Source organism: Canis lupus, chromosome 7 (genome assembly GCF_048164855.1).
Source record: "Canis lupus baileyi chromosome 7, mCanLup2.hap1, whole genome shotgun sequence".
In the NCBI taxonomy this organism is placed as follows: Eukaryota; Metazoa; Chordata; class Mammalia; order Carnivora; family Canidae; genus Canis; species Canis lupus.
Window position 1 is genome coordinate 50,287,365 of NC_132844.1, and position 27,703 is coordinate 50,315,067.

At 38.4% G+C, this 27,703-nt stretch overlaps 1 protein-coding gene across 2 annotated transcripts in view; it reads right to left on the minus strand.

Annotated features, from left to right (window-relative positions):
* FAM83B (family with sequence similarity 83 member B) overlaps positions 1 to 26,124 on the minus strand; it is an 85,231-nt gene extending 59,107 nt beyond the window's left edge. Inside the window, exons 1-2 of one of the 2 annotated variants that reach the window (XM_072832555.1) lie at positions 26,046 to 26,124; positions 6,953 to 7,456 (exon numbers count right to left, since the gene is read on the minus strand). In XM_072832555.1, coding sequence (XP_072688656.1) covers positions 6,953 to 7,408 — 456 coding nt within the window. In that variant the 5' untranslated portion in view covers positions 7,409 to 7,456; positions 26,046 to 26,124. Of the gene's footprint in view, positions 1 to 6,952; positions 7,457 to 25,632; positions 25,795 to 26,045 lie in introns of those variants that run through there. The other variant, XM_072832554.1, reaches the window with a different exon arrangement.
* Positions 26,125 to 27,703: the final 1,579 nt, after the last annotated feature.

Below are 27,703 nucleotides of genomic sequence, written 5' to 3' on the forward strand. Positions count from 1 at the left end.
TCATGAAAGTTAACTTTTGATAAGATGCCTCACTGTGCACTTGAGTTCCTAAATTTATCCCACTTAGCTGCAAGCTATGTTTCATTTATTACATTTTAAACAAGAATGCTTACAAATGATCTTCCTTTCGCCTATGTTGTTTTCACTCTCTACTGGATACTACATGCCTTCTCCCCCTCTGAAGTTATTTTTATAGCGTGGCTCTAAAGGGATCTGAGTTTGATGCCTGGGTGGCTCAGTGAGTTAAGCCTCCAACTCTTGATTTTGGCTCAGCTCAGGATCTCAGGGTCATGAGACTGAGTCCCACGCTGGGCTCCACACTCAGCTGGAAGTCTACTTGGGATTTTCACTCTCTCTCTCCCTCTGCCCCTCCCCCTGCTCATGTTTTCTAAAATAAATAAATAAATCCTTAAAAAAATTCCCTTAATCAAATAAGTCAACTGCATTTTCAAATAGCTCAAATTTCATATTGTTCTTTTCCAACCACTAATAGAGGTATAGGTTAATATTATCAAAATGGAGTTTCTGATAAATTTATTGTCCCCTGTAAGATTTTCTAATTTTTCTTATTAAAGCTAAACTCTTAAGTTACTATTTTTCAAATGAAATTCTGTTAAAAAAAAATCATGGGTGGTCTTTAGATTTTACTTGATAACACAAGCCTGGTAGAACATCTAAGAAGAATAATTATGGTAAGCCTTAAATAATATTCCTTATCATTTTATTTTATTTTACTTTTTAAAATAATCCCAATACCCAATATGGGGCTTAAACTCATAACCCTAAGATCAAGAGCTGTGTGCTGTACTTACTGAGCTAGCCAGGCACCTATCCTTATCACTTTTTGAATTATATCAGAAATATTCAGCAAGTGATAATATCTCATAAAGTCAGAGTTACTTAAACCAACCTCGACACCAAATGACAAGTCTATCATGAACTTTAAAAGTTTACAAATTCTTGTTCTTGTTCATAAATATGAAACCCTTGTACAATGTCTTTCTTTAAAAATCTAATAAAGTTATCACTTTAAAATTCTAGAGGAAAATGGAATGATTTCTTTTTTCTCATGACCTATAGAATATGCACCCCTCCCTTTGATATAACCAGAGCTTTCTCTCTTTTCAGGGCTTCAGATTTTAAGTAAGAATGTATGGCTTAGAATTTTTTCTTCAACATGTAAAGCTTTACATAAAAAATGTTATCATATTTGTATATCCTGAAGCTGTCTTCATAGTAGGTCCTATTTTCCAATTTACTTACATTGAATCAATACTTTCCCTTCGAAGCAAACATTGGCAAAATGTTGTGTTGCTCTATAACTGATGTAGAATGTGCAATCATTATAATGCTTCAGAAATTGGTTTAAGCCTTTTCAGGAATAAACTTTTCATGAACAGCTAATAATCCAAACTGGCATTCCTAGTAAGACACTATCTTGTTGGGTATTGAACTTGGTCAGATGTTGCTCTCACTTTTAAAGAATAAATGCCAAATCACAATGATGCAAAAAGATAGACTGATGGATATAGAAAAGCCTGGAATAATGTAGTAAGAGGAGAAGGAGGTGATGGAAAAGGAAAAGGAGGAAGAATTTCAACATCACACAACGGGTATTAAATATATGGTCGGTGTCATGTTAGACATATCAACTATTTCATTCCATCCCCACAAGGATCCTATGGAGTATTAGCATCTCCATTTTAGAGATGGGAAAAATAAAGCTCAGAGAACTTGTAATATAATAGCTAAGACAAACTGCTGTTTGAGCTGGGATTCAACCCAGCCCTAACTGACTCCAAGATTCAGAGTCTTTGTATAATTAATTCCCTGAAACCTCTTTAAAAAAAAGAGCATTATTTGAATTTGGATAATTAGAGAGAGAGAGAGAAACTATGGTGTTTTTTTCCTCCATACAAGTTTTCAAGTCAACTAAGAAAACCCAAAACTTGACCTGACTCTAGTCCCTACATGGTGTCCCCTTTCCTCCCTCCTCTCCCTTAAGCAATTGTGCTAAAAATTATATACTTAATGTCAACAGAGTTACTGCAGAGTAGGACAAAGGAAGTAGGTAAATGAACTGAGAAAAATGTGAAATAGCACAAGAAGCTCAAAATATATGAGTATTACAGACACAGCAACAGTTAGCATAGCAAAGCCAGTGCAATTTTAATAAGACATCTCTCTCTCTCTCCCACATATACACATAACACACAAATGTGTGTGTGTGTGTGTGTATATGAACATGTAATACATTTCACTTAGAGAAGAGATATTCAAATTAATGTCACAGGATTAAAAAAAAAAGTCATTAAATCTGACTTAGCAAAAAAAATTTCCTGGAAAAAAACTTAGATTGACTCCAATTCAAAGAATGAAAGTATTCACAGAGAGAGGTGCAACAGAAAGGGCAGAGAGTAAGTTTTCTTTCTTTCTTTTTTTCTTCTTTCTAAGATTTTATTTATTCATTAGAGACACAGAGAGAGAGGCAGAGACACAGGCAGAGAGAGAAGCAGGCTCCATTCTGGGAGCCTGACATGGGACTTGATTCCGGGACTCCAGGATCATGCCCTGGACCAAAGGCAGATACTCAACCCCTGAGCCACCCTGGCATCCCAGAGAGTAAATTGGGAACATCAGGAGAGTGATGGTACTGGCCTAATAAAGGCACTGATAAATACATCAATATCACTTAGTTGGGCAGGAAATAATCGCAAAGTCATACAGATGGAAGTGACACACTAGGCCACACACAAAAATATTCATGTACTGGACTAATTCAGCAAGGAGTACAACATATTGAAATAATCTTGAATTGGTAAGCACTCTTAGAGATCTGGATAGGAACATTAGATTTAAAAAAAAAATACTAAAAGGCTTTGCTTCATGTCTTTCACTACATAAATGAAGATACCTGGGGAGGTACAATGACTTGTTCAGTCTCTAACTAGTTAGTGGTAGGCCCCTGATAGTAGAGCCTCTAGTCTAGTACTACCTTTATAATGCCACAAATCCTAGGAAAAGCCCCATCATCTGTTCACCTTCCCATTTGTGGCCATGGGCCAATTAGTGGTTAATGTTTCTCTGTATTACTAATAGCTCCCCAGGCCATAACAGCCACACCCAAAAACAATGACTCAAGAGAGGCAGTAAAGAACACCTCAGGAACTTCTTTGCCCTAATTCTCACTAGACTCTTGCTTACGTGTCTTCTCAGTCCCTATTTCAGAAGATTAAGAGTCAGACCTCACAGAAGAAGCTAGCCTAGAAGGAAACAGATGAAAATAGCATTCTGATTAAGCACATATTCAAGACCATCAGAAACTAGAACTTTATGGATATCCACCACTGAGTAGCTTGAAGAAAAATTACTTTAATGAAAGATGACTTTTTAAAGTAATTAGAGAGGATACTTTCATAAGAGGTGTTCACAGTAATTAGGAATACATACATATATCATCTTGGGAACACCTCTTGAGAGACAAGTAATTACCTGGGAAAAGTTTTGCTAGACGTTATCAGACTATATAAAGTCGACCCAAATGTAATTACGGCAACCACATACGGAAAAATATAAGAAAGAGTTAGAAAAAAAGAGCCAGTAAATAAAAATATGGCCCTTTTTCAAAGGGCACAAGTAAGAAGTTATTTGTAATTGGATTTTCCCAAAGGAGAATTATTTAATAACAAAATAAGCAGACGTACAAAGAAAAAAAAAAAAAACAAACAAAAGGAAAAAACAAGAAAACAAACCAAAAAACCCTCTATACAACTTCTAAGTGACAACTGGCAAAAATAAAAACGAATAAACAAAAACAAATCAATGGATTTTTGAAATACTATAAAGAGTATCTTCTGCTTATAAAAGAGTGATTCAGAGACTTGTGACTTTAGAGACAAGAGCATAGAAATCAGTAAAATTTAAAAACAAAAATATTTCCAGTAAAGATAGATGTTATATAGCATAATTTTTATTCCCTTTCTCAGGGGACTAGAAGGTTAATTTGGTAATCAGTCTTCTAATGTTTGGACCTCTAAAAAAAATGTTTCTGGATTCTTTTCACTACTTTAAGATTTTTCCATAATATGACATTTATTTTCATAATTACCCTCTGTCAATTGCAAACAGAACAGTGAAAACAGACTTAAATTCTTCTCCAAGATCACTCTTCTTGGGTCCTGCTTTGTTAGCCCTACTTGTTTGGCTTCATATCTCAATAGTTTCATTATGTTGATTACCTAAACAATGTTCCTAAGAAATCTGAAGGCAGGAAAATGTGTTCTATTCATTAAAATAAACATTACTCACTTTATGGAAAAAAAAAATCATCCTCTTCATAATGCAATGACAATTCATTGAGAGTTATTCAATAAAGAGAATTTCTTCTGAAAATAGTTTGAAAATAAAAGTTTGATCCTGATAACTAATAAGTTTCCTTTGAATCTGAAGAATATAAGAACCTGACTCATCTGTTGAGTAAATGACAGTCATGAACACTACACATAATCTACAAAGCAATGGGTTCTGATAAGCTTTTACTTAAAAATAATATTTTCTCTTCTTAATTTTTTTTCCACAAGACCTTTTCCAGTTATGGGCTAAATAATGCAACATTTTGTAAACATGGGGTCAATAAGTTTTTTTATTCCTGGAGTACTAGATTCTTCAAAAATATTTAAACATTCATAATGACACACAAAGATATTTCCAAAAACACTAGAGAAATACACATTACGTACATAAATAGGCCACCGGACTTCAATATTTAACACATCTGGGTAGAAATTAAAATGTTCTCCAATACTTTTGGAAAACAAAACACTAAGTTATCTGGTATGATTTATATCCAATCACAATATACTCAATTCACAATGTTCAAATAATTCTCTTTCTTTTAATTCAGCGTGGGTATGTACACACTAAATCAAATAAAGGTAAAATTCTCTTTCTTATTCCATGCTATTTTGATTTTGTGGAAGAGAAGCAGAACATTAGATCACTGTTTTACAGTATGAACTTCACGTTCCTCATCTTGCCAATTCAAGTGGGAGTTCCCAGCAGATGATGACCAGGCAAGGATATTACTTTTACAGGCTCACTAAATAAATAGCTGCCACATTAGAGAGAAAAACACATCAAATGCTCATGACTAATGTTCAGTTTCCAGTGAGTGCTAACTCAAGAACTTATGATAGCTCCTGAATTTCACTTTGCATCACAGAAATGCAACGCTCCAAAGGAAACTAGCTGTGTTGTAGGCTGATGAATTCATAACTAAATTTACCATAATAACATTAATCTTCACTGATGTATTCTTAAATTTTAAGTTACTATTACAGTTCAAAATCATACTACCTCCTGGAACAGAAATTAGCAAATGATATGTTACTTGCTATTTGTTAACTCTACCTTCGCAAGGATTCATATATATTCTTGACTTTCATTCTATTGCTTTATAAAATACAATTGTAGGATGTGTCCACAGAGTATAGAGAGTACAGTATTGAAAATATTCATAGTACAATTCAGAAAATTGAAACGACAGTTTAATTCATTCAGTAAGTTTGGACACCTACCATGTGCCTGATTCTGTAGCTAATTTTTAACAAGTGGAGTAGATTAGCACTTTCTTTAATGTAATACTCCTAAATTTACAGCTAAAAGCCAGGTTATTTGAGTGCAAAATGTTTGAGGAAAAAAAGTTGCCTTACTTTTGCAAAGCCTACATTTGACATTAGTCTTAGAACATTGTGTCTCCCTAACATGATTGCTAGGCTTTTAGTTGCCTACCTTGCAAACTACAATGTCACTGCGAATTTCAAGGGTCTTATATTTCTGTACTTCATAAAAGCAAGCTTTTGAAGCATTTCTGGGTCTTGGTGCCATGAAATAAAGCAATGTCATGTATGTGTGGATGCTCAGGTCCCTTTTAGATCTACATTTCTATATTGCATGGTTTCCATAAACGAGAAATAGACACAGTGAAAAATTGTAACTCCTTATCCATCCATTTTTAAAAGTCTAGGTTGAGTTCAATAAACAGCTTAGGTAATTTTTTGTAATCTCAAAATTGTCTATCATGGTACTGAGTACCTAAAAAACGTTCAATAACTTTTATTTGATTGATTAAAAGAAAATTTCTACAGTTTTGAGCCCTAAAATAGAATTTCTGAGATTTATAAGCGAATATAAATATTTAATAAACAGCACAGAGGCCGTAAAATGCTAAGTCCCTCAGGACCCTACCTCAGAATTTTACATTGTCATACCTGATTTTATACCATTTCCATACAAGTGAGAAAATAAATAAATCTACGGTTTATTTAATAGCATAAATGATGTTCAGAGAAAGAATTAGGGCTCAGTCCTTTTGATACATAAAAAATTTCACCAGATTTACCAATAATACATTTCCTTTCAGAGATTAAGGAAAATGTAATGAACTCAATGAATGTATCATGTCATCTTGTTGCCAGTTCATACACCTTAGCCTTCACAGGCAGAAGAAGGTATGAGAAGAGAAGGTCTCCTGTAGCAGGGACCTATTGCTCTGTTAAGTATACACAAGATACGGGAAGTACAACTCTATGTATTCATATTATATTTTTCTGAGAATAATAGGCATGGCCCACAAATATAGAGGTTCTTTTAACATACATATGTTATACTACTTTGGTGCCTTTTCCACATGTTTCATGGTTTTCCTTTAGAGTGGAATGAATAAATCACGGAGATGAAAAGTGCAACATAGGGAATATAGTCAATGGGATTATAATAGTTTTGTATGGTGATGGATGGTAACTACACTTGTGGTGAGCACCATATAAGGTACAGACTTGTTGAATCACCATGTTATATACATGAAACTAATGTAACATTGTGTATCAACTATATTTCAATGAAAAAAAATCCATTTAAAAGAAAAATTTCATTTAGAAATGGAAAATGTTACCTTTCTTGCTTCTTTGATCATCTTCCGAATAGTTTCCTTAATTGTAAGTAATTGTGCTCTTGGTGGATGAAAGAGGAGGTCTATATGGGTGCCTCCCAAGAGTCCAGGCATCACATATGGCCAGCCTAAGTCAAGATTTGGAGCTTCCACATCAGACTCAATGGGCCAGTAAGTCCCTGAAGATGAGGTATCATCATAGGAGTTATCAGTGCTGTGTGCTGTACTTTGTGCAACTTTCTGGACGTTTTTCAAAATATAATTAATTTCTTCTTCAGCTAGGAAGTCTGATACTCGTTCCTTGGCAAGAAATTCTTGGTATGCTTCTAACCCATGTTCAATTAGTGCATCAATGGCTACTCGATACCATTCCTTGTAGTGAGGCTCAATGTAATTGTCTGATTTACACTCATCATTCAACGAGGACAGCATTGATGAAGTTTCCATGCTTGCAAGCATTTGACAACAGCACTCTCAAATGTCCATCCATACAATGATGAGAGGTATCTGGGTGTTTGAAAAGAAGGAAATAGAGATCAGAATTCTGTAATGAAAATTTTTAATGATCCACATAAATCATTATTTTTGCATTTATTCGTTTCTACTACCAGTAGCTCTATAGGACACACACATCACATCCAAAGTGGCATTAATTGCACCATAATTCACATACGTATTACAAATAAGCTAAACAGGTTTCCTTTTGCAGATCACTAGTTGATTTTCCTTCTCTAAGGTACCTCTACTTTCAGTTTCTCACCTAAAGAAAAACATCTCCCCTTCTCTGACATCCAGGAAGGTCACTCTTCTTAATTTTAATCTGACACTACACATGGTCATATCCATTCATTTCTATAATTTTTTTTTAATTTGGATTTTACAATATTTTAAAATAGAATATAATCAGTACCTGGACATCCATTAATATAAGTTTTTACTAGTTACTTGTTATGCAGATACTCACATGCTAAGGGAATATAAAAAGCATGAAATACTTGCCTTCCAGAAATGTATTAATTAGTTGGATAGGCAAAATATACACACAAAACTGCCTCTTACCACTTTGAACAAAGCCATATATCGCTAAGGGCCAAAATTAGTACTGCCTGTAGTCAATGCTTTCAGATGAAAGCAAATAGAGATCAATACAGAATAAATGATTTAAGTATATCCCTATGCAGGTCATAGGCTTCAGCTGAATCTGAGGTACTAAGTAAAAATATGATTAGGTGGCAAGAAGGAATATTTTAATTCACACAAGAGTGGAAAACATAGCAAAAGCACAGAACAGATATGAGCTTGATACATTCGTAAGTTAGTAAAAAACAAAAACTACTTGGTCTGCTGGAAAGCAGATTCTTTTCACTAGAAGTAGGAGATAAATTTTAATAGACCTGGTGAAGCCAGGTGTTGAGGGACATGGTAGATTTTTGTGGTTCAACAAAACCAGTCTTTAAAACAATTAGTCTGGCATTATCAGGGGAAAGAGGGAGAGACAAGTAGCTAAGTCTTTCAGTGTTCAAACACCCAGTGAAGAAGTGACAGGAATATTCAGGAGCTGGTTCAAAGTAAGAACTCCTGAGATCTGATAGTTTGACAGCATTTAGGTGATGAAGAAATTTAAGATATCAAAGATAACTCAAGGATTTCTCTTAGGAATTCAAATCTGCCTAACCAAGCTCGGACCTCAACTCTCACAATGCCCACAGACTGTCATTCATCCAATCCTTCACTGTGTAAGATCACACACTAGACTTTATCTCAACCAAATAAGGGACTTTCCAATCTTTCGAAGCCATGCTCTCCATTGTGTAGACTCAAACAAAACTCAGCTTTATGATGTGCTATGAGCACTAAAGGAATAATTTCACCAAAAACATCTTTGTCAAGGGCCCTATTCCAATTTAAGATTTTCCACTTAACCCAGTGTTTTCGGACTCAAGACTATCTTAACTCAAACCTAATTTGGGAGGGTAACCCACAAAGCCATTACCATCTATTAACTCCTCAGATCAAAAGATGTAACAAATCGCTAATCATACAAAGGAGTCCTGAAGGAATGGAAAACAGAGCCACAAGTTTTGCTGAAAGGGTGGGGAGATCTGAAAAGATTCAGCACCCATACTAAGGCAGAGCTAAAGAATAAGGAAGACAAAAGGGTCCACTTGATTCTTTTAGAGGAGACAATCCTATCAGAATTCCTAGGCTCAAAATTTTTTACCAACAAAGTCTTAAAGTATAGAAAGCCTAAAGATTAAAATGATACAAGAGGGATCCCTGGGTGGCGCAGTGGTTTGGCGCCTGCCTTTGGCCCAGGGCGTGATCCTGGAGACCCGGGATCGAATCCCACATCAGGCTCCCAGTGCATGGAGCCTGCTTCTCCCTCTGCCTATGTCTCTGCCTCTCTCTCTCTCTCTCTGTGACTATCATAAATAAATAAATAAAAATTAAAAAAAAATTAAAAAAAAAATAAAATGATACAAGAAAATAAAACTAAACAAAATATGTTTGTGCTACTTTCAGGTACTACATAGAGGTCAGGGATGCTATTAAACATACTTCCATATACACAGGACAGCTACCTGCATTAAGAAATTATCTGGCTTCTTCTTTGCCAATTTGAATGCCTTTAATGTCTTTTTGTTGTCTGATTGCTGAGGCTAGGACTTCCAGTACTATGTTGAATAGCAGTGGTGAGAGTGGACATCCCTGTCTTGTTCCTGATCTTAGGGGAAAGGCTCCCACTGCTTCCCCATTGAGAAGGATATTTGCTGTGGGCTTTTCGAAGATGGCTTTTAAGATGTTGAGGAATGTTCCCTCTATCCCTACACTCTGAAGAGTTTTGATCAGGAATGGATGCTGATTTTGTCAAATGCTTTCTCTGCATCTAATGAGAGGATCATATGGTTCTTGGTTTTTCTCTTGCTGATATGATGAATCACATGGATTGTTTTACGAGAGTTGAACCAGCCTTGTGTCCCAGGGATAAATCCTAGATGACATGATACTCTACATAGAAAACCCAAAAGCCTCCACCCCAAGATTGCTAGAACTCATACAGCAATTTGGTAGCATGGCAGGATACAAAATCAATACCCAGAAATCAATGGCATTTCTATACACTAACAATGAGACTGAAGAAAGAGAAATTAAGGAGTCAATCCCATTTACAATTGCACCCTAAAGCATAAGATACCTAGGAATAAACCTAACCAAAGAGGTAAGGGATCTATACCCTAAAAACTATAGAACACTTCTGAAAGAAATGGAGGAAGACACAAAGAGATGGAAAAATATTCCATGCTCATGGATTGGCAGAACTAATATTGTGAAAATGTCAATGTTACCAGGGCAATTTACACGTTTAATGCAATCCCTATCAAAATACCATGGACTTTCTTCAGAGAGTTAGAACAAATTATTTTCAGATTTGTGTGGAATCAGAAAAGACCCCGAATAGCCAGGGGAATTTTAAAAAAGAAAACCATAGCTGGGGGCACCACAATGCCAGATTTCAGGTTGTACTACAAAGCTGTGGTCATCAAGACAGTGTGGTACTGGCACAAAAACAGAAACATAGATCAATGGAACAGAATAGAGAACCCAGAAGTGGACCCTCAACTTTATGGTCAACTAATATTCGATAAAGGAGGAAAGACTATCCATTGGAAGAAAGACAGTCTCTTCAATAAATGGTGCTGGGAAAATTGGACATCCACATGCAGAAGAATGAAACTAGACCACTCTCTTTCACCATACACAAAGATAAACTCAAAATGGATGAAAGATCTAAATGTGACACAAGATTCCATCAAAATCCTGGAGAAGAACACAGGCAACACCCTTTTTGAACTTGTCCACAGTAACTTCTTGCAAGATACATCCACGAAGGCAAAAGAAACAAAAGCAAAAATGAACTATTGGGACTTCATCAAGATAAGAAGCTTTTGCACAGCAAAGGATACAGTCAACAAAACTGAAAGACAACCTACAGAATGGGAGAAGATATTTGCAAATGACGTATCAGATAAAGGGCTAGTTTCCAAGATCTATAAAGAACTTATTAAACTCAACACCAAAGAAACAAACAATCCAATCATGAAATGGGCAAAAGACATGAAGAGAAATCTCACAGAGGAAGACACAGACATGGCCAACATGCACATGAGAAAATGCTTTGCATCACTTGCCATCAGGGAAATACAAATCAAAACCACAATGAGATACCACCTCACACCAGTGAGAATGGGGAACATTAACAAGGCAGGAAACCACAAATGTTGGAGAGGATGCGGAGAAAAGGGAACCCTCTTACACTGTTGGTGGGAATGTGAACTGGTGCAGCCACTCTGGAAAACTGTGTGGAGGTTCCTCAAAGTTAAAAATAGACCTGCCCTACGACCCAGCAATTGCACTGTTGGGGATTTACCCCAAAGATTCAGATGCAATGAAATGCCGTGACACCTGCACCCCGATGTTTCTAGCAGCAATGTCCACAATAGCCAAACTGTGGAAGGAGCCTCGGTGTCCATCGAAAGATGAATGGATAAAGAAGATGTGGTTTATGTATACAATGGAATATTCCTCAGCCATTAGAAACGACAAATACCCACCATTTGCTTCAACGTGGATGGAACTGGAGGGTATTATGCTGAGTGAAGTAAGTCAATCGGAGAAGGACAGTGTATGTTCTTATTCATTTGGGGAATATAAATAATAGTGAAAGGGAATATAAGGGAAGGGAGAAGAAATGTGTGGGGAAATATCAGAAAGGGAGACAGAACATAAAGACTCCTAACTCTGGGAAACGAACTAGGGGTGGTGGAAGGGGAGGAGGGCAGGGGGTGGGGGTGAATGGGTGACGGGCACTTGATGGGATGAGCACTGGGTGTTATTCTTTATGTTGGTAAATTGAACACCAATAAAAAATAAATTTATTAAAAAAAAAAAAAAAAAGAAATTATCTGGCCCAAAATGTCAATGGTGCCATGGTTGAGAAATCTTCATCAAGTTGCTCACTTAATATGCATGGTATTGTACTACTAATTAAAAACCTTTTGACACTCATTAAAGTTCTCTTGTGCACATAATACTGGACTCATTTTAACAAAGAAGTAAGATTTTCATTTACTTGATAGAATCAATCCATTGGAATAGAGTGTAGTTCCCCAAGATTTAGTGAGGTGTGGTGTTCATTTGACAATTCCAGTTCATGAAGGGATGGCATCCAGTGATCCCAAGAAAATCACATCTGTTATTTGTAATTGCTTAAGACAGTAGTTAACTGTTGGTTGTTTACAAAAATCTTAAATTTTCTTAGCACTTATTTCCTAATTTTTAAAATGAAACTTTTGGATTCCTATAATATGTGAGGTTAAACACCTATTATCTACTTAGAAGTTAAAATGCATGAAGTGCTTTAAATGCTTTATTGATTCCCAAGTTTTATCTACATAAATATATACTCTGCAACTGTTAAAAAAAAAAAAAAATTCATTCTTGAGCTATAGGTAAACTGAGAAATCACAGAGATCAAGAGGACCATGAAAGCAAAATAAAACCATGAGGACAGAGACAAAAAGTTAATGAGGGAAAAAAACAAAACAAAACAACAGAAGATGAAAAAAGTAAAACACTATATAGGATTAATCAAATAGGAATGCCAGATGCAATGCAGAAAAACACATCATAGAAAAAATGCAATGGCTATGAGCGTGGAAGTTGAGATATTACATAAGAGTTAAGATAAAAAATAAATATGCTTGATATTGTCCTGCTAGAGAAGCTATACCCTCTAACCACTGCCTAGAGATACACATTTATCACAAGAGCTGTTTACAAGGGATAATTGTGAAGGAACTATTTAGAAAAAATTTTTAAGGGAGAACAGTAAGGTAATGGTACTTGCATAAGTGAGTATTGCAATAATACAGCACCTGTATTTAGTTACAGATTTAATATGGCACTCTCAAGAGCTCAACTGCTGAACATTTTAAGGGTGTAATTTGAGGACAAAATTAATTGGGTATACCTTTAAGCATGTAAGGCTGCATTATTTTATTAATAACCATTAAAAACTCCTAGAAAGTATATATAAATATACATAATAGTTAATGAGTAAAGAAAAATAAAATTTCACTATCATGTAAAAGCTAAACCAACCACTAAGGTCATCTGCTAGTTAAGTGACTCATTCCAAAAAAATTGGCTTATAAAATAAGGGTTTCAAATCCATGCCTCAAAAGCATTACAAATTTATTTGATATTGAATCTTTGGTGTGATTTGTGGAAAGTATAAATTCTAAGTGTTAAATCTATAAAGGATACAAAACTAGGTATTAAACATTAGATTTCAATTCATGGGCTACTCTGGAAAATGTTTTGGCAGTTTTATCATAAAACTAAATATGCAAATGACATACTTGTTTATGGTTTCTGATCTAAGAAGATTCATTAAAAAGACTTCTGAAACAACAGGTTAGTGGAAAAATGCTCCAAAGAGAAATTACAACTTTCTTATCACAAATAGTTGGAGGTTATGGTTACTAATGTATAAGCAGATGATCGAATGTCAAGACTTTTTTTTTTTTTTTTAATTTATTTAAGATAGTCACAGAGAGAGAGAGAGGCAGAGACATAGGCAGAGGGAGAAGCAGGCTCCATGCACCGGGAGCCTGATGTGGGATTCGATCCTGGGTCTCCAGGATCACGCCCTGGGCCAAAGGCAGGCGCCAAACCGCTGCGCCACCCAGGGATCCCTCGAATGTCAAGACTTTGAAAGAAACACAAAAAGGATCACAGCTGCTGGTATCTCCAAAATCCTCTTCCCACTTCTGTCTTAGGCTGTTAGTATACAACTCCTAAATGCTGTTATGGGTTAAACAATGTCCTCTAACAAGGTATGTTCAAGTACAAGCCCTCGGTACCAGTGAATGTGATCTTATTTGGAAATAGTGTCTTCTTTGCAGACATAATCAAGTTAAGATGAGGTCATATTTAATCCATGGTCCACAACAGTTGAAAATTATGTATCTCTTTTTCCCTTGAATTTTTAGTTGTCTAGATTGTGTTTGACTTGGAATTTGATTACCAGAAACTTAAGATGACAATTAAAATATTAAAGATGATACTATTAAATTTAAAAATTGACTATAATAGTCAAGTTGTCAAGTACAATTTGGTATCAAATTTTGGCATCCAAACTTAATAAAAAATTCTCAGCTGGCTTTATAATAATACTTACAACAAAATGGCCCAAGAGCACCAATTGCAGTCTGACACTAGATAGTCAAACTGCAGAGGAATACTCTATGCATAGCTTAAAATGCAAGTGGAATTACTCTATGCATGGCTTAAAATGCACGTGAAATTAAAGCAAATTACTGTTTTAACAACAACTAAACTGCTCCTGAATAACATTCTATCATGATACTAGCATTCCAGAAGCTCTAATGAAAAGAATAAGGTCATCCTAATGGGGTTGTATCTTGTGCTATAAAGTGTTCCATCTTGTCCTGATCCTGATCAATATATGTAACAATCGTTCAGATGAATCAATAGAAACACATTGATACAGTTTGCAGAAACAAACAGCATATATATTAGGTGCCAGAATTAATATTTTAAATGATCTTAAGATCAGAAGAGTCATCTTTTAATTGTGTGAAGTGGGAGAGTAGGGTTGAGTGACAAATCACTGGTTGGTTCAGTGACACAGAGTGGGTGAGATGGCCCAAGTTTTGTCTTCTACTCTGCCACATACTGGTCTTAAGTTTTTGGTCATGAAATTTCAGGGGTCTGAGCCTCATGTCCCTCATCAGGAAAACAGGTAAAAGAACAGTACTGACTGCAAAAGGACTAAATGAGATAAAAAGCTCTCCACTCTGTATCAGCCATAAAGACTACTAAAATAAATTGTTAGATAGTAATGAAAGATGACTTCAAACACTTCCATTTTGACCTCAGTGTGTACTTTCTAATTGACTAAATTCTTCTTCCCAGCTTATCTCTTAACTCAGGCAAAAGACCCTACAGGCAAAACATCCCATGATGGGAATTTCAAGCAATAAGAACTGCTCTGAGCCAGCAAGATTCCTTCTGACTGACTCCAAGACAATTATCACCTGACCTCTTCTGCTCATCTGCATTTGCCCACTGACCTTTGTCCCACATTTTCCTTATAGAAATGTGGAAGTGCGACGCCTAGGTGGCTCAGCAGTTGAGCATCTGCCTTTGGTTCAGAGCGTGATCCTGGAGTCCTGGGATTAAGTCCTGCAATGGGCTCCCTGCATGGAGCCTGCTTCTCCCTTCCTCTACCTTGTCTCTGCCTCTCTTTGTGTGTGTCTCATGAATAAATAAATACAATCTTTAAAGAAAAAGAAGAGAAAGAAGAAAGAAAAGAAAGAAAGAAAGAAAGAAAGAAAGAAAGAAAGAAAGAAAGAAAGAAAGAAGAAAGAAAGAAGATAAAAAGAAAGAAAAGAAAAAAAGAAAAGAAAAGAAAAGAAAAAAAAGAAAAGAAAGGAAAAGAAAGAAAAGAAAAAAAAGAAAAGAAAAGAAAAAGGAAAAGAAAAGAAAAGAAAAGAAAGAAAAGAAAAGAAAAGAAAAGAAAGAAAAGAAAAGAAAAGAAAAGAAAGAAAGAGAAAGAAATAAAAGTATTTTCAGCACTTTGGAGACAGACTTTGAAGTGCTGGTCCACTGTCTCCCCAGAGGTGGCCTCACTACAATAAACTTTCTCAATTCACTACTTCTTGTCTGCCTTTGGATTTTGTAAGCAGTGAGGGGCTGAGCCTGAGCTTTTGGATCCCTGAACCCCCACATCCTAGTAACAGTAATATAGGAGAGAATTTTACTTAACAATAAGGCTCTATTTTTCTCTTATTTTCTTCATGAGTATCCACTTTCTGTATATAATCAAGTAGAGGACAGATCTTTGAAAGAGTCCTATCATGTGCAATGAGTTGGGCTCCAGGGCACCCTTGACAAAATTCTAACAGGATATTCATTTTACCTGCTGAAAAGATCTGTAATACCCACAAACTTGCTAAGGTTATTTGGGGGAGGGGAGGTGGTTAAAAAAGTGCTTCTAGTGTGACAAGAACTGCCTAATGTCCTTCATCTCAGTTTCTCAGTTTCTCCTAAGTCAGCCTTCATAATTCAGCTTTTTTTTTTTTTTTTTTTTTTGAGAGAGAGAGAGAGAGAATTCACTGGAGCAAGCACAGGTAGAAGAAAGAGTGCAGAGGGAGAGGGAGAGAGAATCTTAGGCAGGCTGGATCTCAGGACCCTAAGATCATGACCTGAGCTGAAATCATGAGTTGGATGCTTAACCGGGGAGCCCCTTAATTTTCTTTTTTGAACTTAAAGAATATTCTACACACCAATTTTCAAATGCAAAACAAAAAGCCAAGACAATCAAAATCTGCCTCTAGTAGTTTTAATAGCATACAAAAATGATGACACTCTATGGGTAACAAGCATGTTATCAAACTATATGAGAACAGAGTTATAATTAAAGAAAGCTCATCCAAAAATAAAAATAAAAACGCATACATAAAATTGAAAGTGGCTACCTTGGAGAGGTGGTTTTATGGGTGATTTTTAAAAACTTCTTTACACTTTTCTGTATTTACCAAATTTTTATCAATATATATGTATTCTTTTGCTTTGAGGAAAAAATTAATTTTTAAGAGATTTATTCCAATAGTTATTTTTTACTTTAGAATACCCTCCTGTTTTTCCATTTATGTACTAAGTTGACTGTCATAGGTAATTCAAAATGCCTCATCTAAAACAGTTTAATAATTCTTACAGAGCAACACGTAAACAAGTACAGAATATGGGAAACTAAAGCTATATAGGTTCAGTGACCAAAAAGGAAAAAAAAATTTAAAATAACTGCATACACTTCATGAGGTCTGAATAAGTAGCTCATGGTGTGCTGTGCTATCCCCAACTTCCCAGTGAAGGAACAGAGTCCCTGTAAGGAGCTTATATAGCAATGTTGCACATATTATCACCTTCCATGCATTATTTAAATGCATTACTCTCTACCTTCTTCACTAGACTATAAACTCTGTGATGGTGGAGATTATCTCTGTTTACCACGATTATTGATGCTCAGTACATAACTGTTACATAACAAGCTAATAATATACTTATTTAATAACTCACTATAACATTATGAGAGCTGATTACGATAGGCCAAAAAATCCTGAAGGGTAAGTTTTTTTAAATGATAGTATCCATGCAGAACTCTTCAGACTGAAGCACCTATTTGTTTCTATTAAATGGAGGTTAGTTTTTTGATACAAAATACTGCCCACAGAAAAGGACTCTTAAAAGAGTAATTAGAAACCCCCTGAGCATTATAAAACTAATTAGATAAATCCATAGATCTCTATAAAAATAAACATAAATACTAATTTCAAATGAGCACTTTGTCAGTAGGATAGAAACGTTATCAAGTGTCATTTGGGAATTCTCCCCTAAGAACTGCATTTTGAAATGTTTAATTATGTTAAAGTCATTCTGAAAATAGCTTCTGGGTATTTAATCTTCATGAAATGAAGTTCTAAGTCTTGTTTTTCAACATAGTGATACAAATTAGCTGTAAAGTAGGACTTCTTTCTCTCCTGTTTTTGATATCACTTCTGTTATAATATGAACTTATTTCAGCAGGAAGAAAGGATTCACTGGGTGTTTAAATGGATTATGATTATAGATGTGCGTATACCAGTAAGGTGAAATTAGAGTATTTATTCCAGAGCAGTGCTGAGTTTAAAAGCCTATATTTTCCAACATGGTAAAACAGCAGTGTAAGGCTGAAGTTTATCCAACACACAACATCCGATGCAAACCTAGATTCTGGTTTCAAGAAGTGTGTGTATATCTCTCTACACTAAAGGTAGGCAAAACTTACAACAGGATCAGTATCTGGGTTTTTGTTTATTTTCCTTGAGAATGCTACAGTACTAGGGGAAATGATTTTTAAGTGACTACTGTTACTACCAATGGTATCTGAAAATCATTGCCAAGATATTCTCAATACTGGATTGTAGGACAGAAGGTAAGAATTTCCTTCTTAAGTCATCAAAGCTATTTATTTTCCTGCTCTCTGGGCTCGGACTTGGGAACTTGACTTAACTGTACCTTCACTCTTCTCTGGCAATATTCTCCCCAGGATAATGTCATCTAGTCTTTCTTTTTTTTTTTTTCATCTAGTCTTCCATCAGAAAATATTCTATATCCATGATGACTCGAAAATCTCTAGATGTGACTGCTCCCCCAGGCTCCAGACTCATGTATTCAACTGGTTTCTAGACATATTCCCTGGCTTACAGTCTTTACAGGGAACATGCCAAGTTAATTCTCATTTTAGGATGTTTTCAATAGTTGTTCCAACAGCTTGGAATTCTCTTTCTTTTCGTTCTTATTCATGGGGCACCTCCTTAGAGAGGTCTTCCAGACCTCCCATTTTAAAAAAGGACCTACCCTCTCTGCCATGTTTAATTCTATTACCTGGTTTTATTTAACATCGAGCACTTATTATTATGTAAAAATAATCAAGGTATTTGTTTACTTGCCATTGCCTGTATCCCCCTCACTAAAATGGAAGTTGCTCAAAGGCCACCATGCTGTTTATTCTAATTTATCTGTGCCTCTGTCATATTGGGAATTCCTTATTTTTGACTATCACTGCTGTTTAGTTAAGGCCTATTCTCTTACATTTTAAGTATGCTGAGATCAATGTTCCATTCTTCTCTTACTCTTAATCACAAAGGGGAAATAACAAGAGGTCTATTTCCTCACCCTCATCAGTCTGTCTTACCAACCCTCCCCACTTCAAAGCACCTATCTACAATTCCCTGATTACCACCGGAAGTGGGTTCAAGATCTCTCAACCTCAGTTTCTGAACCTCTGTATGATACAGAACAAGGACTTGATATATTTAGATGAGAGCACCACTAGCAACAAGGGCCCTAACAAGTGAAATGTTGAATGCGTCTCCGATGCTTTCTTGTCCCAGCTTTTGAATCTACGTAAGACAACAGAAAGTCAATCTTGGTACACACTGACATTTACAGAAGAACAGGTGCTGTAGGAAAACATCATAAACAAGTGTTCCAATATGAACTAGTAAAGTGGCTTTCCAAATACAGATAACAAAAACAGTGTCCTTCATCTATGAAAAAGTGAAAGTTTGCAAATAAAATGTCTTAAGAAAATGTATTTTCCTTATGCATGTTAGTAATGAATGGCTATCAAAAGTCAGTGTTTTATGTATTTAGCAGCAATAAAAAAAGACCTTGGACTATTAAAAAGTAGAGGTTTGGGGCGCCTGGGTGTTCAGTCTGTTAAGCATCTGAGACTCTTGATTTCGGCTCAGGTCATGATCTCAGGGTCCTGAGACAGAGCCCTATGTTGTGCTCCTGGTCTACTTGTCCCTTTCCCTCTGCTCCTCCCCTGACTTGCATGTGCGAGCTCTGTCTCTCTAAAATAAATAAACAAAAATATTAAAAAAAAATAAAAGTAGAGGTTTATAAGAGAAATAATATTGCAGAAACTGTGAAAGTGGACACAAGTTTATTTAGTTAACATGCCAAAAAATATGAAGTGTTAATAACCTATCTAGCATGGAAAGATTTTAATTTGTATAATTTAATTTGTATAAAGAGCCATATAAGTAAACAGAACATGTAAAGCAATCTCAATGTCTAGCAAGCCTACATTAGTCTTTTCCCTCAGGATTCACTTTTAATTAAGCCTGTGTAGATAGCTATATCAGAGATGAAATGAAGTACTTCTTTTTTACTTTCCCTCAGAAATACCCAAAAAAAATCTGATTGGAAACCTAGCCCACCCTACTTTAGATCTTTTGTTGTTTTCTTCATTGGCTCCTCTCACTTGCTCACAGAACACTTGCACACAAAGAAGTTAACCAAAAAGGTATAAATAAATATATATTTTTTAAAATGCATAAAATGGGGGGATCTCAGGGTAGCTCAGCGGTTTGGCGCCTGCCTTTGGCCCAGGGCGAGATCCTGGAGTCCCAGGATGAAGTCCCACATCGGGCTCCCGGCATGGAGCCTGCTTCTCCCTCTGCCTGTGTCTCTGCCTCTCTCTCTCTCTCTCTCTCTCTCTCTCTCTATCATAAATAAATAAATAAATATTTTTAAAAATGCATAAAATGCTGCTGGATTTGTAAAGATGGATTTCTAGGTCTTGTGGATTACACATAAACAGTGTTCCTTCACAACTGTGCTAAATTCCTGTGACAGTGGTTCTACTCTGGGTAACAGTAATGACTGAGCAAAGGCTGACGCTTATAAAGCTCTAGTCATCTTCTATAAACCAGACCTGAACCAGAAACTGCACCTGGCAGCTCTTCTGTCTCACTCCCATTTGTCTGTAAGGCCCACACCAGTGTAAGCATGATGGAAAAGAGAGAAGATACCCCAAATAATGATACCACAGTGCTAGGATATGAAAATCAAACATAATAATTAGTTTCTTTAACTCAAGTCATTTATTCTATGTGTGACACATGCATGTAACTAATTAGGATGTTCACGGGCTTCTGTCCCAACTTTTGCGGAACTTTATTTTGGGTCCAAGAGCCTTAGAGTACTTTTGATTTTCTTTAGTGTCATTTTCCTACTGAAATTTCTTTAAAGTAAGTTTTGATTATATGTACAGTTGATCCCTACTTAGGTTTTTTTGACCTTTGAACCTTTCTACATTAGATGCTGACACTAAAGAGTACCTTTCCTATGATAAACCCAGTTTTCAATCCATCAATTAATAAACATTGCAACTTACTGCAGAGGCTGCGGGCATGTTAATATCCAGTTTCAGTAACACTATTCTTCTTTTTATTCTTATTTGTACTCTTATTTGGATATTTTATTGAAACTTCAACTTATTTTATGTCAGTTTTAGGAAAATGGAAAAATGAAAGTCTCTATGTTAGTAAAATGCTTATCTAAGAAGCTGAGTATAATAACGGCAAAGATGGTAATTATTGAACATGTCAAAGAAGGCAAATCTTTAGTTTTAATCAGATGATCACTGAACACATGTACACATGTCAGAACCATATTGTTGAATAGTGTTAGGGTTAAGGTTAGGGCTCTAACCTAACCCTAAATGATTCTAACATTTAAAGTAAACTGGCAATTTTATTTATATTTGATCTCTTATAAAATTACCTCTGCAATATATGTTATTGATTTTCATAGGTTTTTAGAAGCCCACAATGTACCAAAATAGAAAAGTGTACTGATACTGAGAGATGACGGACAGAAATAAAGACAAATAGGTGAACAGATGGAGAGATAGCCACATAAATAGAAGTAGGGAATGGGAGAGAAGGAAAAAGAAAAGATGAGAGGTGGAACAGAAAATGAAGATGAGCTTAAGGATGAAAGGGGATGAGGAAAGAAGGGAGGGGAAGAGAGAGGAAAAGAAAGAAAAGGAAGAGAAACATGGAAAGGAACAAAGAGGCCAGAAACCGCCGTAAGATTGGACAAAAGATTAGAGAGACAAGAAGAGATGAAGGGCAGGAAGGCATGTATTTGAAGCAAGGAGTCACTGGGGTGGGGGCGGGGGGGGAGACTTGGTCACTAGCTTCTCACTCTAAGAACTTAGCTGGCTTTTGCCCTTCTTTAACAAATAATTCAGAAGTCACATTTATTCAAGAAAAAGGCAATTATTTTAAAACAACAGAAACAGCTGTTGAATGAGTCAGAGGAGACAGTAGTTGGAGCAATAGGCTGTAAAGAATGAAAGCCATCATTGCCTGTGCATGGAAATAAATGACAGCCTGGACAAAAGTTCTGCTGAGTGACTCTACTGCAACTACTGAAGTGGAAGATGCCACTTTTTGGTGCTTTGAAAACTGCCTTTTCTTCCCCAAAAGAGAAATGCTCATTTAATCAGAGAAGCAACCTGACAATAAATAGAGAACTAAAACCCTTTGAAATGAAAATGTGACAAAACAAGTAAAAATAATGAGCTTCCCAGTGAGACTGTGGAGAGATGTTAGTTAACATTATTTTATGGTACCCTTAATACGAAGTGATCACAGAGAATCTCCCAGTAGGATGGGACACACCTGAGAGGCCAATAGAATTTAGATACTTTGGGGGCACCTGGATGGCTCAGTTGGTTAAGCATCTGTCTTTGGCTCAAGTTATGATCTCAGGGTCCTGGGATGGTGCCCCCATCCCCTGTCCTAGGGCTCCCTGCTCACCGGGGAGTCTGCTTTCTCCCTCTCCCTCTGCCTGTTACTGTCAAATAAATAAAATCTTAAAAAAAAAAAAAAAAGAATTTAGGTACTTTGTCCAAAATCACGACTAAGTCAGGTGTGCTAATGTTTAATTTCACAAGTGATTAATGGACATATACACTATCTGCTGGAACATCCAGAGAATATGAAGGAAATCGTAAGTGGACCAGATTCATTAATTTGTTTGTACTTGTAAATGTTATTAGGTCCTTAACTGTAAGCTTCCTGAGATCCAGGAACAGTATCTTATTAACCTTCCTACCTAGAGTGAATCAGCACATTGCTCAGCACAAAATAGTGCTGTTTTATGTGCATGTTTAATGGAGAGTATTAGAGCACAAAATCATAACTTTTAGATATCAGGACTGCATAAATTTGGTGTAAACTTTAGATATCAGGACTGCCAGTAACATGGAAATTACACCTGACCCTATGCCAATTCTCAAAAGGCTGACCATCACTAATTTACCTTCCCCAGAAATGGGTGCAGTCTACAAATCACTTGATATATAGTTCAAAAGATAAAAGTCATGTGCCTTTAGGGGACATCTGGCCTCCCTCCTAAGGACAGTATGAAAATAAAACAAAATTATAAACTGAGTAGTAATTAGATGTCCCTGAGGAAAAGGTTCCTCATATCAGCCATGATCAATGATTCAAACACTTCCCAACACAGATGTGCCCAATGGGTGAATAACCCTTATGTCTGGATCATCTCTCCAACCCAGTCTCATCGCCTCACAGCATCACAGCTGCTGAAAACATCATTTGCCTCTCTGATCCCTCATTCCTACCTCCTATATATGTTGACCTCCTGACTTCTTAATAAGCCTTCTCCTTCCCAGTCTCAGAGCCAACTTGCTCCCACTCCACTTCACCTCCACACATGCCCCTTTTACTGGAGCCCATCATTTCCCCAGTTCCTATGGCAGTAGCCCACAGTTCTCTGTTTCTAAGGATTAGAAGTACCGACCCCCTGGGAACCCTACTCCACCCTTGGGGGCTGGGACAGACATCACAAAACAAAGCTAATGTCCACTGGCCTACCTCAGTAAAAGGGAAGCTCCATCTGAAGGCCTCACATTTTCTCAGAGAAGTACTGGTGGATTTAATTGTTCAGTGGAGCTTAGGTGCTATTTGTATAAAATTTAATCCAGGGTACCTTAAAATCCATAACCATCAATTAGAACACTATTTGGGGGGTGATAGGGAGACTGTATGCTCATTTTCAAATGATAAACTTGCCAACAAAATTCCTCATACATCCCACTCCCAGATTAGAAATAATTCAATAAACAAAAGTACAAAATAAGCAGTAACACTGTGTTTAACAGACATTGAATTGTGAAACATCCCCTGGAACACTCCTATTTTACAAGTTACAGGAGCAGATATACAAACTTACCTAACTAGCTAGACAAGGACAACTTGTAATTTAATAAATAATTAGTTAAATTAAGCTAAGTGGGGCCTTTTCAAAAGCTCTCCTCCAGCCAGATGTTATAGAAGAGGCCTGCTTTACTGGAATCACACTTTCACCCACAAGATTCTCAAGGCTTAAAGTGTAATATTACATCTTGGAAACTCATTACTGTATAATATAATTGGACAGGAAACAGGTAGGTGAGTTGCTGCAGCATTAAGTCATGGTCAAGAAAATACTCCATGTATGAACCTCCACCATAAACAATAAGGGGATATCGTAGCAGGAGAAGATATAATAGAAAGAATAATAAAATTAATTAAGCCACCCCAAAAGAGTTTAGTCTGTTATAGTAATAATCTCCAGAGAGTAATCACAAAAGACATTACTGAGTCAGCACCATAGGTGTGGTTTGTCTCCATCTATGCCAATCCCTTTCAGCAACTGTTCAATAGGTAAAGTTTCCCACAATAAGTTCTGAGCATCTGTGGTCTAGAATGTGCCAGCTTTAAAGGCAGCATCTACCCAGCCCCTCAGCTCTGCAGGGTGCAGCCAGCACTCTTTAATAGGTGTGTACACCACATGTGCCCTAAACCCAAAAGCCAGGGGGTGGAATTTGAAACAGGAAGGTGTGGGGACTGCCACCATCCTGGGAAACAAACAAAACAAAGACTAACCCCCTAACTCCCACTTCATCCGGCTTCACACCATTCTCATTCCCTAGTTATTTTGAAAAATCAACCCAACAAACAAACAAAAACTCGATTTCTCTTCTAAGGCCCTTTAATCACTGCTCCCTTGTCCTATTTCATGTCAGGGCTGATTCAGCCTCAGTCACGGATTTCCCTGGGGCTCTTGCATTGGTTGGGGATGAGAAAGGGAAAGAGGGGAGGTGCCTGCCAGGAACCTGGCAAAATGTGTAGCAAGTGGGAATCTGGAAATGAGTTGCTGGACATCGTGGTCTCCAGCCTTGACTGTTTGCGCCAGCACGGCTTTCTCTTTGTGTTCTGACCTCCTCTGAGTTCTCCTCTCCACTTCTGGGTCAGAATCCTAGAACTTAGAACCTCATCACTGCATGCAGAGTCAGCAAGGTGTCCAGTGTTCGTTCCCACAGCCTCCTCCACATAAAGCACCATTGTCTCTTTACATCCTCATGAATGCAATAACTGACACACACACACACACACACACACACACACACACACATTCTCAGCCTCCTCACACACCTTATAGGGGGTAATCATTCCCCTAACGTGTCACAAAGAACAGGCCTAAAGTCTCCGACTACCTTTGCAGAAGCTCTCTCCTCTGGGCACACTGGTTCTCAAAATCTGGTATGTACTAGAATCACCCTAGCGAGCGAACCAAGGACACAGGCCGCCGACGGGACTTGGGAAAGCACAGGTCTCAACTATTCTGAAGGCAACTGGATTCAAACAGAAGAGATTTCGTCCAGAGTAACTCTTGTCTGGCTTTCCCAGTCCATCCGCGCTAGAGACCTAAAGACACACGCGCTCTAGGGCAGCCTGCGCCCCCTCGGCTGGCCGGCCCGCGTCCCCGGTTCCCCCCTCCCGCCAGGCCCTTCCAGACCCCGCCCCCCGCCCCCCTGCCCCCACCCCCCGTCCCCCTGCTCCCCTGCTCCCCCGCCCCCCTGCCCGGGGTCTGCAGCGCGCTCCAGAAGCGGAGAGGAAACCAGTCCCGCGTCCAAGGTGGGCGGCGCCTGCCCCTGGAGGAAGCCGAGCGCACCCCACCCCGCCTGAGACCTAACTTTTCAAACTTCCCCACGCGCTCTCAGCCGCCCGACGATGGAGGAAAGTTGACCAGAGGAAAGGGGCTTCTGCACCCCGGAGAGCTGCCGATCCCGCCCCGGGTGCTCGCCAGCCCTCCTCCCCCGCCGGGCCAGCCCACCGCGCGCGCAGCCTGGGGAGCCCCCCCCGCCCCCCGCGGCCGGGGAGGGCCGCCCGAGCCCCACTTACGGCCAGGAGCGCCCCGAGCCGCGCGCCGCCCCGCCAGCCGCCCGACGTTTGGCGCCCAGGAAACGGCGAGGCCGAGGGAGGGGACGGGAGTCACCTGGCGAGCGTCAGGTCCCGGCCGCTTCCCGCCCCGACCGCGCCTCCCCGGGGCCCGGGCGCACGGCCGAGGGAGGGAGGGCGGGCGGGCGGGCGGACCAGTCGCAACAAGTCCGAAGCGGTGTCACTGCAAACCCCGCGCGGCCAGAAAGCGTCTCAGGACCTGCCTGAGCTCCCGACACCCAACCCTCTCCCCACCCAGCCCTCTCCCAGCCTAGTATAAAGCCTGCCCTCCCCGTCCGCCCCGCGGGCTCCGGGGCCAGTACACGTCCCGACACCTGGGCCCGGGCGAGCAGAGGCCGGGAGGACGGCGCGCTCACCTGGGAACCCACCGGTGGGCCTCGGCGGAGCGGGCTGCGCCCCACGCACCTCGTTGCCGGGCTCCGGAGGGCGGAGGGCGGGGGGGCCGGGTCGCACCTCCCTGGGGAGGGTGGGGCGCGGGCAGCCCGCAGGAGATCGTGCCAATCGGCAGCCAATCAGCAGCCGGCTCTGCAGACCCCTACCCAACTGCAGGGGCTTTCCAGGCTTGGGAAGCAGCAGGCGGTGGAAAGGTGGTAGAAGCGGCGCTTGTGCACGTACCTTTTTATGTGAAAGGGAAATTCTAAACATCATCAAAGATTTGGTATCGACTTTGGATGACCCTGGTTGTTGACTTGAGATGGAAAAGATACTGTTTAAAACGGGAATACCTGCGTGAAAAGCAGGTCACTCTAGGTGGGCTGCTGTGGAGCAGGGTTCGGGGAATGACGGCATTATGTGGTTTCAACGTAAATTACAGCAATTAATAAAATTTATGTTTTAAAATTTTGTCTACACCTCAATAACTCTCAGGAATGTTTCTAACGACTGTATGATCATATAGTCTTCAAAACATAGCCGCTTGCAGCAAACGTTAAAAATGCAGCCTAGTACGGGAAAAAATGAAGCTGGGGGTAATAATAAGCATATTTTAAGCTTTGGGCATGATATGTAAATTATCATAAAATGGAATTGACCTTAAAAATGACTTTTATGGATATTTTGCTCTGAATAAAGTACCTGGGGAAAATGCTAAACTATTGGGATTTCAGTTACGTTTTGACTGATGAACCAACTTAGACTGGAGGATGAGATTTACATATCCTAGATGCTGAAAGAGAGCACACAGCAAAGGGCTATGTCAGAAAGTAAAAGCAAGTTCCAAGAGAGAACAAAGATAGGCTTCCCAGATTGTGGTATCTGTGATTTATAGTTTCTTCAATATTATGATCTTCAATTTATCTTGTTTTATATATGTAACTTTTTTCTTTGGTTCCTGTGATTCCCATGTCTAACCTTTTAATGTGTTTGCAATCTTGGTCTTCATTTTCGACATGCAATCATCTGACTCACTCAATTCATGTTATCTGTGTGTGGTACTTAATTTAGTTGTTTGCTTTTATGATGTTCAAAAATAATTCTGGACGTTTCTCAGGGGCATTTGGGACTGCATTCATAAATACACACTTAACAATAGCAAGAATATTTAGACTAAGCAAGTTAAAATGGGCCCATAGAAAGTCTCATTTTGTTAAAATGTTCATTCATACATAAATCAAGTGAAATTTCAAAGAAGGATATCTATTAAAGTGTCAATTCTTAAAAGCAGATGAAAGAGAGGAAAATGTAAATGGAAAGAGAGACATCATTAAAGGTGCAATGCTGGGATCCCTGGGTGGCACAGCGGTTTGGCGCCTGCCTTTGGCCCAGGGCGCGATCCTGGTGACCCAGGATCGAATCCCACGTCGGGCTCCCGGTGCATGGAGCCTGCTTCTCTCTCTGCCTGTGTCTCTGCCCCTCTCTCTCTCTCTCTGTGTGTGTGACTATCATGAATAAATAAATAAAATCTTTAAAAAAAAATAATAAAGGTGCAATGCTAAAGCCTTTCTGCCCTTAGTGGGATGGGAAAATATGCAAAACTGACCTGACCCCTTAAAGGAGCCTACAAGCCAAGTAAAGA